Source organism: Carassius carassius, chromosome 16, assembly GCF_963082965.1.
Source record: "Carassius carassius chromosome 16, fCarCar2.1, whole genome shotgun sequence".
Taxonomy (NCBI): Eukaryota; Metazoa; Chordata; class Actinopteri; order Cypriniformes; family Cyprinidae; genus Carassius; species Carassius carassius.
The window spans coordinates 26541102-26554909 of record NC_081770.1 but is presented as its reverse complement, the minus strand read 5'-3'; the positions used below and the strand labels follow the sequence as shown (position 1 = coordinate 26554909).

At 38.2% G+C, this 13808-nt stretch overlaps 2 protein-coding genes across 5 annotated transcripts; one reads left to right on the top strand and one right to left on the bottom strand.

Moving 5' to 3' along the window:
• Positions 1-278: 278 nt before the first annotated feature.
• pdcd4b (programmed cell death 4b) lies at positions 279-11280 on the top strand. The gene is made up of 12 exons (XM_059569741.1): positions 279-409; positions 861-948; positions 1261-1563; positions 3125-3219; positions 3976-4089; positions 4209-4430; positions 6223-6320; positions 6401-6518; positions 6641-6748; positions 6830-6940; positions 7019-7158; positions 10631-11280. The coding sequence occupies exons 2-12, from the start codon at positions 906-908 to the stop codon at positions 10689-10691; spliced, it is 1413 nt and encodes a 470-aa protein (XP_059425724.1). The 5' UTR covers positions 279-409; positions 861-905; the 3' UTR covers positions 10692-11280.
• Positions 11281-12377: 1097 nt separating this feature from the next.
• Positions 12378-13328, bottom strand: bbip1 (BBSome interacting protein 1). 4 transcript variants are annotated; one of them, XM_059569756.1, is made up of 3 exons: positions 13234-13328; positions 12763-12826; positions 12378-12567 (listed from the first exon to the last, which is right to left on the bottom strand). In XM_059569756.1, the coding sequence occupies exons 2-3, from the start codon at positions 12806-12808 to the stop codon at positions 12389-12391; spliced, it is 225 nt and encodes a 74-aa protein (XP_059425739.1). In that variant the 5' UTR covers positions 12809-12826; positions 13234-13328; the 3' UTR covers positions 12378-12388. The 4 variants fall into 4 exon arrangements, with proteins under 4 accessions (XP_059425739.1, XP_059425742.1, XP_059425741.1 ...); XM_059569759.1 differs by having other exon boundaries at positions 12763-12836; positions 13234-13244; XM_059569758.1 differs by lacking the exon at positions 13234-13328 and adding an exon at positions 13069-13219 and having other exon boundaries at positions 12763-12836.
• Between the last annotated feature and the right edge of the window lie 480 nt (positions 13329-13808).

Here is a 13808-nt window from a genome sequence, read left to right as displayed (position 1 = left end):
TACACTCTTTTTTTGCCACCTGCTGGCATATTTTGTGTAATACGAAGAAATGATCACTGAACGAATCAGTGAACGATTCTGAACGAATCATTTTGGTGAACGAACTGAAAATGAACGAATCTCTTGAAAGAATCATAATCTCCACCACTAAATGACTTCACTTTTGTTCTAGCGTCTATCTCGGAGCGGCGGAAAGTCACGATCTTTACCGAAGACCTCGTAGAAAATACGAGAAAAAGAGGCTTCATCTGAACTCAATTTTCATTGGTCACTTTGTCGTCCGCCTCTATTATTCTAACCAATCAGAGAGCTTGCAGGACAGCATTACGCTATCGAGTTGCTGGGCAGAGAACACAAAATCAACATTAACGGAGAGTCCGCTCGAACTTGGACAGCGAGAATAAAGCAGGTTAGTTGGATGGATTCTTCATCGACTGGTCGTTGTTTTAAAGCAACTTATTTTGCGATATTTAAGACTTCAGGAGGGTTTATTTTAGACGCCGTGTCAAATAAGGACGAAAACTGCGTTTGTTCGTTGCTAGTCGCGAGGCTTTGTTTATGTTTATGTTGCGCTTGTGCACTTGCGAGTGCAAATAACGCCATACATTGAATGCGTGCTCCACATCAAATATTAAATATTAATAGCAATTAACATTAAAAAAATGAGTTTTAATTAGCCAAAACACTTTAATTTGCAGACTGCAGGTCTTCTATCTGTATGGTAATGCGATTCATTCATTGTATCAGGCTTGTGTTGAAGCCAAATGGACGCTGCTGTTTGGAGCAGCTGCTTGTTCTCATTAATTCAATCATTTTTTTCTTCGCAAAGACATATTAACGTTAATATTTCTGCATCCTAGGTGCGAAGGCACATTTCATACGCTGTAAAACTTCATTTCCTAACTATGGCAACTGACTGTGAGGCATGGCTGAATGCAAACCCTGTTGGTAAGTTCAAGTTTATTTTTATCGCGATATTTAGTGCTCTTATCTATATCACAGTAAATGTTTTTAGGTCAGTGTTTCAGTACTGTTAGCCCTCATATATGGTATACGATATGAAAAGTCTTGCAGAATTTGCAAGTTCAAGACTATCACTTGTTATTAACTCTCAACATTGGGAAGGAAAAAAAAAAAAGAGGTGCCAAAACTTTTGCCCCAGTGCTAATGCTGTTTTTTTTAGTGCATATGTAGTCTCAAACTACAAGTTTGATTGCGTATTCGCATGTAAATGGTTCCAAACACTCTCGTCATCCACAGAAGCTGGAGATCTCAGCGATTCCTTCCCCTCCGGGGACGAGGACAACACCTTCACTGGAAACGTTAATAACGAGATTAACGGAAACTGGATATCGGCCCCCACCAGCACCATCCACGAGGCAAGACTCAAGGCCAAGGTGAAGAGACGTCTGAGGAAGAACTCCTCCAAGGACTCGGGCCGGGGCGACTCGCTGAGCGATAACGGTGATGTGGTCCGCTCTGTGGTGCCACCCACCAGCCCTAAGGGCAAACTGCTAAACCGGAGGTCGAGGATGGGCAAGGGACGAGGCCTGCCCAAGAAAGGTATCAGTGCTGTTTGATTCCTTAACCTAGAACTAAAGGGGCTTTCACGCCGGAGAAACCTTTTCATAGTTCCTAGAACTCCTACTGGTGGAAGATCCCGCTTTTTGGCTGGTTCGCACCACAGGAACTAGAAATGGTTTTAGTTCTAAGAACTCGGGGACTAAAAAAGTTCTATAGGAATTACCAGTGACGCTAATGCATGCTGATTGGCCAAACATTGGCATACAAAACACTGGCTACCAATCATTTTTAAAAAGCACAATATTTACTCCATGAACATGGAAAACAGCGATAATGGCGACCTGTGGTCTGCAGCATTGTGTTCTTTTCACTCGATTGCTTTCGTGATAGTTCATGTTCCCTATAGAATGTCAACTGTAACCATAACTATATTACGGTCCACACCAACGGACGATACCGTTCTGTTTATTATAAGGATTATATTTGGTTGCAAGTCTTTTTAATCATTCATTAGCTTGAAAAAGAAAATCTGAATATCATTACAACTATATTGTTCCCCGGTATCATTATCGTTTTGTTGTGGTTTGGAGTTATTTACTCTTGTAGATAGATTTAGAATGATTATTAAAACTTTATAGTTATCATTAAGTTTACGGCTGTTGGCATGAACAGCCCCTTTAGTCTGATATTTTCGGTTTGGCATTTGGATATTTTGACTCCGTTGAACTTGGAATGCACGTAAATATCAATAAATTTGAATTTGGAGTCCTGGAATTCTGAAAGTCCTGTAAATGTGGGATTCGTTTATATGAGCTCAGAGCACATATGAAGTGTTGGCTTGGTTCTGTTCCAGCATCTGTGGTTTCATTTGAGTCAATTACATGGTTGACAAACATCCGAGCGATTCTTCACACAAGTGGACTGACGCACTTCAGTAACCAAACTCCACCCACATTCACACACACGCTCATAACAGATGGGCGCTCCTATTCATTCAGTTGTTGTTTCGCCCAGTGTTGGTCCGTTGTTGAGGGTTCATTACCCCTGAGTGCAACAGACCTGAATTGATTTGGAAAAGTCTTGGCTTGCAGAAATGGCCTACATGCGATCTGTGTCACGTACACTATATGTATGCTGATTAAGCTTTCAAAAAAAACATTTTAACTCTACTCTCTTTGTGTCTAATGGTGATTGTTTAATCATCTAGATGAGATTTGAAGTGTTTTAGTTGTGACCTTTTCACCTCCCCCATAACCCACAAGATGACTTCATGGCACACTTCTGTTTTCAATTCCCTCAGCGATGGCATATTGGGCCCTGTGTGTGTGTGTTATGTAATTGCTGGTTTAGTCAGCCTGAAGGGCAGGGCTAGAGTTCCTGTTAGCTTTTTTTGGCCAGAAGCCTTAAGATGCAGACGTTGCAGTAAAATGCTGTCGGTTTAGAAGTGCCATGTGTAAGGTTGAATACTCCACTTCATCCACTGAGGCCTAAAAAAGTGGATAACAGCATATTGACAATCGTCTTTGGAGGCTTTGTGGTTCAGGATGAGCAGAGACCAGTCGTGTTTTGTAAAAGCTATGTATGTGTTTTGTATCCATAGGTGGGGCAGGGGGTAAAGGTGTATGGGGATCACCTGGGGAGGTTTATGGTGAAGATGAAGTTGACGTTAAAGACCCCAATTACGATGCGGAGCAGGTAAGAGCTACAAAGGATGCTTGCTTAGGTTTTTTTTTTTTTTAAAAGGAATAGTTCATCCTAAAATTAATATTTTCAGAAAATGTATTCACTTTCAGACCATGCAAGATGAGAGGAGTTTGTTTCTTCATCAGAACAGATGTGGAGAAGTGTAGCATTACATCATTTGCTCATCAATGGATACTCTGCAGTGAATGGGTTTAAATAGTTTTAAAGTAAATTTAAATAGTTGCTTCTGGCCAAAATATGGGTCCGTTATCCATATTAATGCTTCTTCCAGTGGAGAAAGTTCAGATCCCCTGTTGTCCTTTCACATTAAAATCCACCCACATATTTGTTAAGAGATGTTTTAAACTGTTTTTGCTTGTAAACGGTTCTTGATCCGTGCAGATTTCACTCCAGATTCAGTCGAGAAAACTTTTTCATTGGAGAAAACAGTATTATGTATAGAGGACTTAGATGGAAGCAATGTTTTTTTTTTTTTTTAAGGTAATGTCATAATTATTGCTTTGTTTCTTACAAATTACAAAGCTTTTCGCTTCACAAGATTTTTATTGCTGGACTGGAGTGGTGTGGATTACTTGAGGATTATTGAGATGTTTTTATCTGCTGTTTGAACTCTCATTCTGACGGCACCCATTCACTGCTGAGCATCCATTGATGAGCAAGTGATGTAATGCTACATTTCTCCAAATCTGCGTGTCCACTTTAACCATGAAACTGGCAGACAATCCTTCAAACTTTGTGTTTCTCCAGGAGAACTGCGTATATGAGACGCTCGTCCTCCCTCTGGACGACGAGACGTTTGAGAAGACGGTCACTCCTATCGTTCAAGAGTACTTTGAGCACGGAGATGCTAATGAAGTGGCGGTGAGATTTATTACTGTGTTGTTGAATGAGACGGCTTTTGCCCTTTCCTCATATCTAATCAGTGCCGTGTAGTCCCGAGGAACGCTGCATGATCAGAACATCTGGCTCTGTTCCTTCAGGAGTTGCTTGCTGAGCTGAACCTGGGCAGCATGCGTGGCGACGTGCCCATGCTAGCCATATCGCTAGCGCTGGAGGCCAAAGCCAGCCACAGGGAGCTGACGTCACGACTGCTGGGCGAGCTCTGCGGGTGTGTGCTCACAGCGGGCGACGTGGAGGCCTCCTTCCACAAACTGCTGAAAGAGCTGCCCGACCTGGTGCTGGACACACCTGGGGCTCCACAGGTGACCTGCTACAGCTACACATACACACTACCAGTCCATTAACTACAATACCTGAAATATTGTATATGGTTTTAACATCTTTATGACCGTATGATCAGAAAGTGGACCAGGTTGAACAGAGGCATATTCAAATTATATTATATTATATTAATATAACCTATAAACATCTCATTTATAATATATATATATATATATATATATATAATATATATATATTTTTTTTTTTTTTTAGCAATATGAATGAAGTTTAATATGGATTATTCAAAATTGTTTGTATGATATTTAATCATGAGCCGCTGTAGTTGAGGTGCAGGTTTAACTTTTGCACAGTTTGAAGCTGCATGTTTTCTTTGCTAAAAGCGTGTTTGGTAAGCTGCGGTTGACAATGAAAGCTGTGTGGTCGGGGCGCGTCTAGTGGTGCAGAAGAGACTTTCAGCTGTTTCCTTTGGCTTTCTGTGTGTGCAGAATGCTGGCTCAGCGCTGGGCCTCAAACACACAGTCTGCTGTACAAACACCAGAGCCAGTGTCGCTCCAGCAGCAGGATTTGGCAAACACAGCCCTTTCCTGCCCTTAAAAATCAATACAGGCTTAATACAAAGCCTAGATGTGCCAAAACAGCACGTGAACAAATGTTGCCCCCCGACTGCATGAGTGTGAGCTGATATGTGTTACTGCATTACCTGACTGTTTCCTCCAGCTGCGCACACGACTGCACTGTTCACAGTACGACACACACATCCAGTGGCATTAAAAAAAGCTCATGATAGGGAACTTATGGGGCTTTTTAAAAAAAACACTTTTCAAGTGAAATTCTGCGGTTAAGTGATTCAGTTCCTTTTTTGTATCACATGAAGTGTTTCTGTGCGTAAACGAGAAATATGGAAAGCTCTTGGAATGAGTGAACATTAACTGGAAAAAATACCTTTTTATTTAGATTTGAAAGATTTAGTTTGAGTTTGAGATATTTTACTTTTAATGATTTCAGTTCCTTTTTTGGACCTTGTGGGGAAAAACTAATGAAATTATAATTTAATATTAAATTGTAAAAATAATTGTTATATTTCCAAGTGTTTTTAATATAATATTTTCCTTAATTTTCCAATTTTAAATATCTTTAATAATTATGAAGTATACTAAATTTAGTATGTTCATATTTATAATTTTAGAATTAAAATAAATTACTATATATTTAAATTATTATACTTAAGTTCTCCAATATTATATATATTTTGATTATATTTATGACGATAAGATCAGAAAGTCGACCTGGTTTAACACCGAGAAATATGCCAATTCTTTGTAAATACTATTTTAATATTTGAGATAGAGGAAGTGTCTTTAATCTTTTCATTAAATGACAGTGCAGTTAGAAAATGGAAGTATTCATATAAATTTTTTAAATCTTTATTTTAGAAGAAATATAACTTAAGAAGAAATTAAGTGTATATTATAAGATATGACTTAAAAAGATAATAATATATAAATATAATTATATATATATATATATATATATATATATAATTGACCAAGATTAAAGTTAATCAAGCGTTTGTAAATATTTTAATATTATAAATACAATATTTAATATTGCAATTTAATATAAATATTTTATATCTTTAATATTTCTCAGTGTTTTCAAGAGCCTCATAGGAAAAATCATAGGTCTGTTTCGAAGTATTTTTTTGTTTATTTTTCCTCCTGTGAACACGGTAGGTTTCTGTGGCAATGTTTAAGCTGAAAGCTCTCAGAAAGAGTGATCTTTAGCTGGAAATGTCTCCCTTTTGTCTTCCAGATGCTCGGTCAGTTCATCGCTCGAGCCGTCACAGACAGCATCCTCCCAAAGAGCTTCATAGATGGCTACAAAGGACGAGTAGATTGTGAATACGCCAGGTACTGAGTGTTTTCCTCTCAGTGGGTCTGGTTCTGTGTTTTGGCGGCGTGTTTGACGTGGGTTTGTGTGGTTTGATCAGAGCGGCTCTGGATCGCGCCGCTGTGCTGCTGAGGATGAGCCGATGGACCGGTCTGCGCATCGACAGCCTCTGGGGCTCGGGCGGCGGCCAGAGACCTGTCAATCAACTCATCAAAGAGGCAAGGACACGCCCATTCACCGCCTACGACCTCACATAACATCCTTTGTCCACGAGCTGGAAGATTTTACAGCACATGCATTCAGCCTCTAACTGCAGATTGCGTAATGGCTGTTGTTGCAGGTGAACCTGCTGCTGAAGGAGTTCCTGTTGTCAGGAGACACGGTGGAAGCCGAGCGCTGCTTGAGAGAACTGGAAGTCCCACACTTCCACCATGAGTTCGTTTATGAGGTAATAACAGCAGCAAAACGGGGATTTTAGAGGAAAGTTTGTGCCTGATTGTTAACTGTTTGCTCTCTTCAACATTTTCAGGCAGTTATCATGGTTCTGGAGTCTAAAGGCGACAGGACGCTTCAGATGATCCTGCAGCTGCTGAAGTCTCTCTGCGCCTCCACGATCATCACTGTGGACCAGCTGAGACGGGTATGACGCCACCTGCTGGTCAGTGTGGATCACTGCAGCTGTGGAAGCACATCTAAAGTGAATACTGTCCTCTTGCAGGGCTTTGAGAGGGTGTATGTGGACATGGCAGATCTCAGTATTGACGTGCCGTGTGCGTATTCGCTCCTGGAGCAGTTCGTGGAGCAGAGCTTTAACGCCGGGGTCATCGATAAAAAACTCAGAGACCTCTGTCCTTGTCGGTGAGTGGGGCGTGTTGGTTTCTTGTTTTAACTCTATTTTCAAATTACTAAAATAATATTTACACTTACAACCCGAATTCCGGAAAAGTTGGGACGTTTTTTAAATTTTAATAAAATGAAAACTAAAGGAATTTCAAATCACATGAGCCAATATTTTATTCACAATAGAACATAGATAACATAGCAAATGTTTAAACTGAGAAATTTTACACTTTTATCCACTTAATTAGCTCATTTAAAATGTAATGCCTGCTACAGGTCTCAAAAAAGTTGGCACGGGGGCAACAAATGGCTAAAAAAGCAAGCAGTTTTGAAAAGATTCAGCTGGGAGAACATCTAGTGATTAATTAAGTTAATTGATATCAGGTCTGTAACATGATTAGCTATAAAAGCTTTGTCTTAGAGAAGCAGAGTCTCTCAGAAGTAAAGATGGGCAGAGGCTCTCCAATCTGTGAAAGTCTGCGTAAAAAATTGTGGAAAACTTTAAAAACAATGTTCCTCAACGTCAAATTGCAAAGGCTTTGCAAATCTCATCATCTACAGTGCATAACATCATCAAAAGATTCAGAGAAACTGGAGAAATCTCTGTGCGTAAGGGACAAGGCCGGAGACCTTTATTGGATGCCCGTGGTCTTCGGGCTCTCAGACGACACTGCATCACTCATCGGCATGATTGTGTCAATGACATTACTAAATGGGCCCAGGAATACTTTCAGAAACCACTGTCGGTAAACACAATCCGCCGTGCCATCAGCAGATGCCAACTAAAGCTCTATCATGCAAAAAGGAAGCCATATGTGAACATGGTCCAGAAGCGCCGTCGTGTCCTGTGGGCCAAGGCTCATTTAAAATGGACTATTTCAAAGTGGAATAGTGTTTTATGGTCAGACGAGTCCAAATTTGACATTCTTGTTGGAAATCACGGACGCCGTGTCCTCCGGGCTAAAGAGGAGGGAGACCTTCCAGCATGTTATCAGCGTTCAGTTCAAAAGCCAGCATCTCTGATGGTATGGGGGTGCATAAGTGCATACGGTATGGGCAGCTTGCATGTTTTGGAAGGCTCTGTGAATGCTGAAAGGTATATAAAGGTTTTAGAGCAACATATGCTTCCCTCCAAACAACGTCTATTTCAGGGAAGGCCTTGTTTATTTCAGCAGGACAATGCAAAACCACATACTGCAGCTATAACAACAGCATGGCTTCGTCGTAGAAGAGTCCGGGTGCTAACCTGGCCTGCCTGCAGTCCAGATCAGAGAACATTTGGCGCATCATTAAACGAAAAATACGTCAAAGACGACCACGAACTCTTCAGCAGCTGGAAATCTATATAAGGCAAGAATGGGACCAAATTCCAACAGCAAAACTCCAGCAACTCATAGCCTCAATGCCCAGACGTCTTCAAACTGTTTTGAAAAGAAAAGGAGATGCTACATCATGGTAAACATGCCCCGTCCCAACTATTTTGAGACCTGTAGCAGAAATCAAAATTGAAATGAGCTCATTTTGTGCATAAAATTGTAAACTTTCTCAGTTTAAACATTTGCTACGTTATCTATGTTCTATTGTGAATAAAATATTGGCTCATGTGATTTGAAATTCCTTTAGTTTTCATTTTATTAAAATTTAAAAAACGTCCCAACTTTTCCGGAATTCGGGTTGTATTATAATTATTATATAGAAATATATATTTAGGGAAAGTAGTAAGGTATAAAATTACATGCATTGTTATTACTGCCTCAAAATAATTTATGTAACTGAATAAAGTTTTCACTCTTGTCTTTTATAAATATTAATGTTTATTATTATTATTATTGTTGTTCGTTAAAAAAATATGTACAAATATATCAATGTAGTAATGTTATATAATAAATATTTTATACAAAAGTATTTGTCATGTAGTCAAATTAACTTACTAATTATTTTTATTGTCATATTTATTATGAATAGTAGTAATTTCTTATTAAATACTATAATAATAATAACAAGTATAAAATAAAATAAGAAATTGTCATTACCAAAATAAACAAACTGTTTTTGTCTCATTTATTATGAACAGTCAAATATAAACAAATTATTATTATATACAACTATAATAATAATAGTAATAAGTGACACATTACATCAAAATTATTTGATTTGTCATTACCCAAATAGCCTCGTTGTTATATGGCATATTTAATATGAAAAGTACTAGTATTTAAACATTTATTACACAACTATAATATTAATACAAATAAATAATCAAAAATATTTGTATATTATTTTTAGCAAAATAATTTTTGTCATGTACCCAAATACACTAATTGTTTTTATTGTTTTCATATTATCGACAGTAGTAACATGTACACTACTTTTCATAGCTATTTATTAGTATCATTTGTTCTTTATAAATATTATAATACAGATATAGAAAATGGCTATAAAAATGTCATGTTGCACAGTAAGTTAAATTATTTTTCTTTTGTCATTTATTATGAATGGTTGTAATGTATAAACATTTGATATTTATTATTACATGATATTATTATACAAAATGTGGTGTTATTGTTATGATGATGATGTGTGTGTGATTGTGATAATATTGATATGTACTAGGGCTGCCTCCTAATAGTCGACTAAAAGAGGCTTGGTCGAACAAAACTTTGTCACTTAGTCATAGAAAAACAAATAAATAAATAAATAAAATATATATATCCACAGGTGAAGTTTGTGACAGACAGATCGTTACGGGCTGGTCTTTGGTAATGCAGGACATCTGAATACTCGCCTAACATTCATCAACCTCACATATGGCTTATCTGAAATATAGAAGTATAAGCAACATTACATGACCGCTCAATCTAATGTTAACCAGGAGAAATGTGCGCTGTTCAAGTGTGTGTGCAGGACAGGTGGAGGCTCCGGTCTGCTCACTTGCTCTTAAAATACTCAATAACATTAACAACAAAACGTGCTTTTGTAAAATAAAGCAAGCAAACAGGATGCACTTTCTGTGGTCTCCGTGAACTTGAGCTCCAAACTCCATGTATGTCTTTACCTCACAGACTTTAAAAATATGTCTATAGAGAGTGAAATGTCTACTTTCAAATGAAAAGCACATTCTCAGATTATGTAATCCTTATGAAACGTGTATACAGGCGCATCACGACTGCGGAGATGAGTCGGAGTCACCGAGTTAAACTCTGAAGCTGAAAACAAAGGAAGCACTAGTTTATCAAATTATTCAAATGTTAATGCAGCCTCCTTACTGTTTTTTCACATATATAATCATTACTCCTGCCGATGTGCTGTGGCAAGCTTTCTGCGTGTCCTTGAGCGCTTTATTAGGCTATGTATGCGATTAAAGGCTCATTATAATGATTTATAAATAAACATGCGATTAGTCGACCAATGCTTCAAAGGAACGACTAGTCGAGGGCAGCCCTATCTTGTACCCAAATGATTGTACTAGTGTTTGTTTTCTTTTGGTCAGGGGCCGCAAGAGGTTCATCAGTGAAGGAGACGGAGGGCGTCTCAAACTCTCGAGCTACTGAGTTCAGGAGTCCCAACCATTTCTGTGGCAGCTGCTCCAGTCGGGACGCTCACCGGAGCTTTGTATTGCTTTAAGTTGCTTGTATTTGTCATGAAGGTTTAAGTACTAAAACCATTCCTCCTGTCAGAAAACAATCGGACCGCAGGGCCAGGCACTTTCAATCTGAAGGAGACGTAATCCCTGATCCTTCTGATGTGACTTGTATAAGCTAATAAGTGCCACACTTAAGTCATTCCATGTTTGTATTCCTGAGTTCACTGCCGCTCCTGTTCTCCAGTCAGCAGTGTTTGTAGAGATTTTGCAGATCTGTGTACATAGCTTTATAAGTGCAAGTTCAGAGCTCTTTCTCCCGCTGGTCTGCTTTTGTATACTGTTCTTTTTTTCCTTTATTTCCTCTTTGACTTCTCAAAGATGTCATTTCTGACGGTCACTGACGAAAGGACAAACCTGAGTAACGCACAGCAGCTGGGATCATTTCACAGAACATTTATTTTTATATTTCAGTAGACTGGTGGATGTGGAGTGTACCCCTGACCTACTTGCTCTTTGTTTAAATTGGTTGATGAATAAATAATAAAAAGTTATTGTCATCACTGATTTACTGTCACTGATGTGGGAGGATGTTCTTTATAAATATTGCAAATCGCAAAATGCTATTTTTATATATTATTATTTAGCTTTAGGAGTGAAATGTGACTGGGGCATTTCCTGAAATTCACAGGACTAGACTTTTTTTTAATAATTAGTGATCAAACACTAAGGTGGGTGGAAGATAGATGCGATTACAAATGGAACAAAATATTAAAATGTATGAATTTTTAATCAATATTTACTTAATTTTCACTATGTATTGACAACCGTGAATTTTAATAATCCATAATCTAGAAATAGTGAAATATCAGTTTTTTCAAACAATGGTGAGTTTATTTTTATGCTTGTGAAAGTCTCTTCTCACCATGGCTGTATTTATTTGACCAAAAATACAGTAAAATTATGAAATATTTTTACAGTTTAAAATATGCATTTTCTATTTTAAGATCTCATTTATGTCTGTTATGGCAAAGCTGAATTTTTAGCAGCTGTTTTTGTGGAAACACTTTCTGATAAATAAAAAAAGTAAATAACAGCATTTATTTGAAATAGAGTTTAACTGTCACTTGATTTATTAAATGTTCTTTTTGAATAACATTATACAATTCTTACAAAAAAAAGACGTAGTAGTTTAAGTTAAATATATATTTTAATGACATTTACAAAGTGGATGTACTTAAAAACTAGACAGAACTATGTAAATACTTGTGCATTATCCCAATTTCATGCATTAATTAGTCCATTTTATCCATTTAATACATTTTATTCGACAGTAACCCGTATTACAGTGAGTTTATATATATATATATATATATATATATATATATATATATATATTAAAAAAATGTATTTGAGAATATAGCCATTGAAACCAACTGTTACGAATGAATCATGCATCTGAAACTGAACTAAATTATAATTCATGTGCATATGAGGCCTTATGGACTAAAGCACACCTAAACTCATGCATAAATATCATTCTACCAAAACGGCAAACAAAAATCCAAACCTCTCCTCTGAAAGTTGACCCGTGGCTGACTGTATGAGTGATATGTGCTGATATTAGATTGTGATGGAAGTGTGTACTTCGTCCCTCAGAAGTGTGCCCTACTCTGCTCTCTCAGGCGGCTGCGGCTGCTGCTCCTTCAAAGCCAGTTCCTGTTGTTTGATGATCTCCTGAGCGTCCTGCTGCATCTTCTCCAGTTTCTCCAGCGTCACAGACTTCAGAGGCAGGAGTTTGGGTTTGCACAGGACCATGGTGGGAACGTCCTCCACGGAGAGCTGACCTGCACAGATAAAAACACAACACAAGCCTCATGTGTCTGCCGCGGATTCAGGTTGAGCTGTGGACTCCAGGGCTGCGGTCGTTTTGCTTCTCATGAGGGATGTCTTTCAACTCGGTCTGTAGAAGGGTGAGATTCTGGAAGATGTGCACTACAATACATGAACAAAACAACTAGAGCAGTGGAAAAAAAACTCACCCTGTTTAGGCAGAACCTCTCGAAACATCGACTTCACTTCAGGCATTGTGCTTCAGCGAGGAACCTGTTGATGTAATGTACATAAATATGCATATATATATATATATATATATATATATATATATATATATATATATATATATATATATATATATGAAAAACGATACATTCAAATCTATAATGTATTATTAGTCGCATATAAAACAAAATATACACGCATAAATCTTGATTCATGCACAAAATCTTCAGAAATATATTTCTTTTAATTCTGAGGTGAAATATTGCAGATATCTTCGTGAGATTCACCTTATTAACTTTATATCACAGGAGCATCAAGTCGCCGGATTTCTATTAGCTTGGTGGTTAACGACAGGCAAACGTTACTGCTCTTAATCGACTGTTAGATAACTATACACTTACAAAGATAGTGGACTGTAAACAAACATTTAAACACAAAGTACGCGGATTTACCGTTGATCTCGACTTCAGCTGGTGTTATACGCACTTCCGGTTCAGCGCCGTCTCCTCGCACAAGCTCTTCCGCCGCCGTCGCCTAGCGACACTGACGCGCTGGGAGATGTTTCCCTATGGATGTCTCGGCTGATGACGAGGTGGTCAACCGGCACATCCGGGAACGTAACTGTCAATTTAGTCACCGCCAGTATAGATCAGTGGTCACCGCCCCTTTTTAGGGGAAAATAAACTAGATTTCCGATAGACTTCCATACAAAATAGCGACACAAAGGAACGTCCGTACACAGCCGGCAGGCGTGAATAACTAAAGAAATCCCTAAGACTAAACATGTCAAGTAATTATATGTCCACCCTGCCTGCCACAGAGCGTGAAAGATACATCCACAAACTTAATCTGGTCAATTTAAAAACACGTACGTCCCTTCATTCTCCCAGTGTCAAACTGGTGTAACAACCCCACCCAGTGGCCAGAAGTGTCTTACCGGGACATTTACTCGTACCTCATAGAGTCAACAGGTAAGCCAGTGAATGATTTTACTTCGGATTTGAAAGTAAACCTATTTAAATGTATA

What these genes read in the sequence shown, in the direction of transcription:
- pdcd4b (XM_059569741.1), top strand. Translation starts at nt 906, where the DNA reads ATGGCAACTGACTGTGAGGCATGGCTGAATGCAAACCCTGTTG. An exon ending in GAGATGCTAATGAAGTGGCG is followed by an intron (nt 4,090 to 4,208) that starts GTGAGATTTATT and finishes CTGTTCCTTCAG; the next exon opens with GAGTTGCTTGCTGAGCTGAA. An exon ending in TCAATCAACTCATCAAAGAG is followed by an intron (nt 6,519 to 6,640) that starts GCAAGGACACGC and finishes CTGTTGTTGCAG; the next exon opens with GTGAACCTGCTGCTGAAGGA.
- bbip1 (XM_059569756.1), bottom strand. Translation starts at nt 12,808, where the DNA reads ATGCCTGAAGTGAAGTCGATGTTTCGAGAGGTTCTGCCTAAACAGG. An exon ending in AGAGGTTCTGCCTAAACAGG is followed by an intron (nt 12,568 to 12,762) that starts GTGAGTTTTTTT and finishes TTATCTGTGCAG; the next exon opens with GTCAGCTCTCCGTGGAGGAC.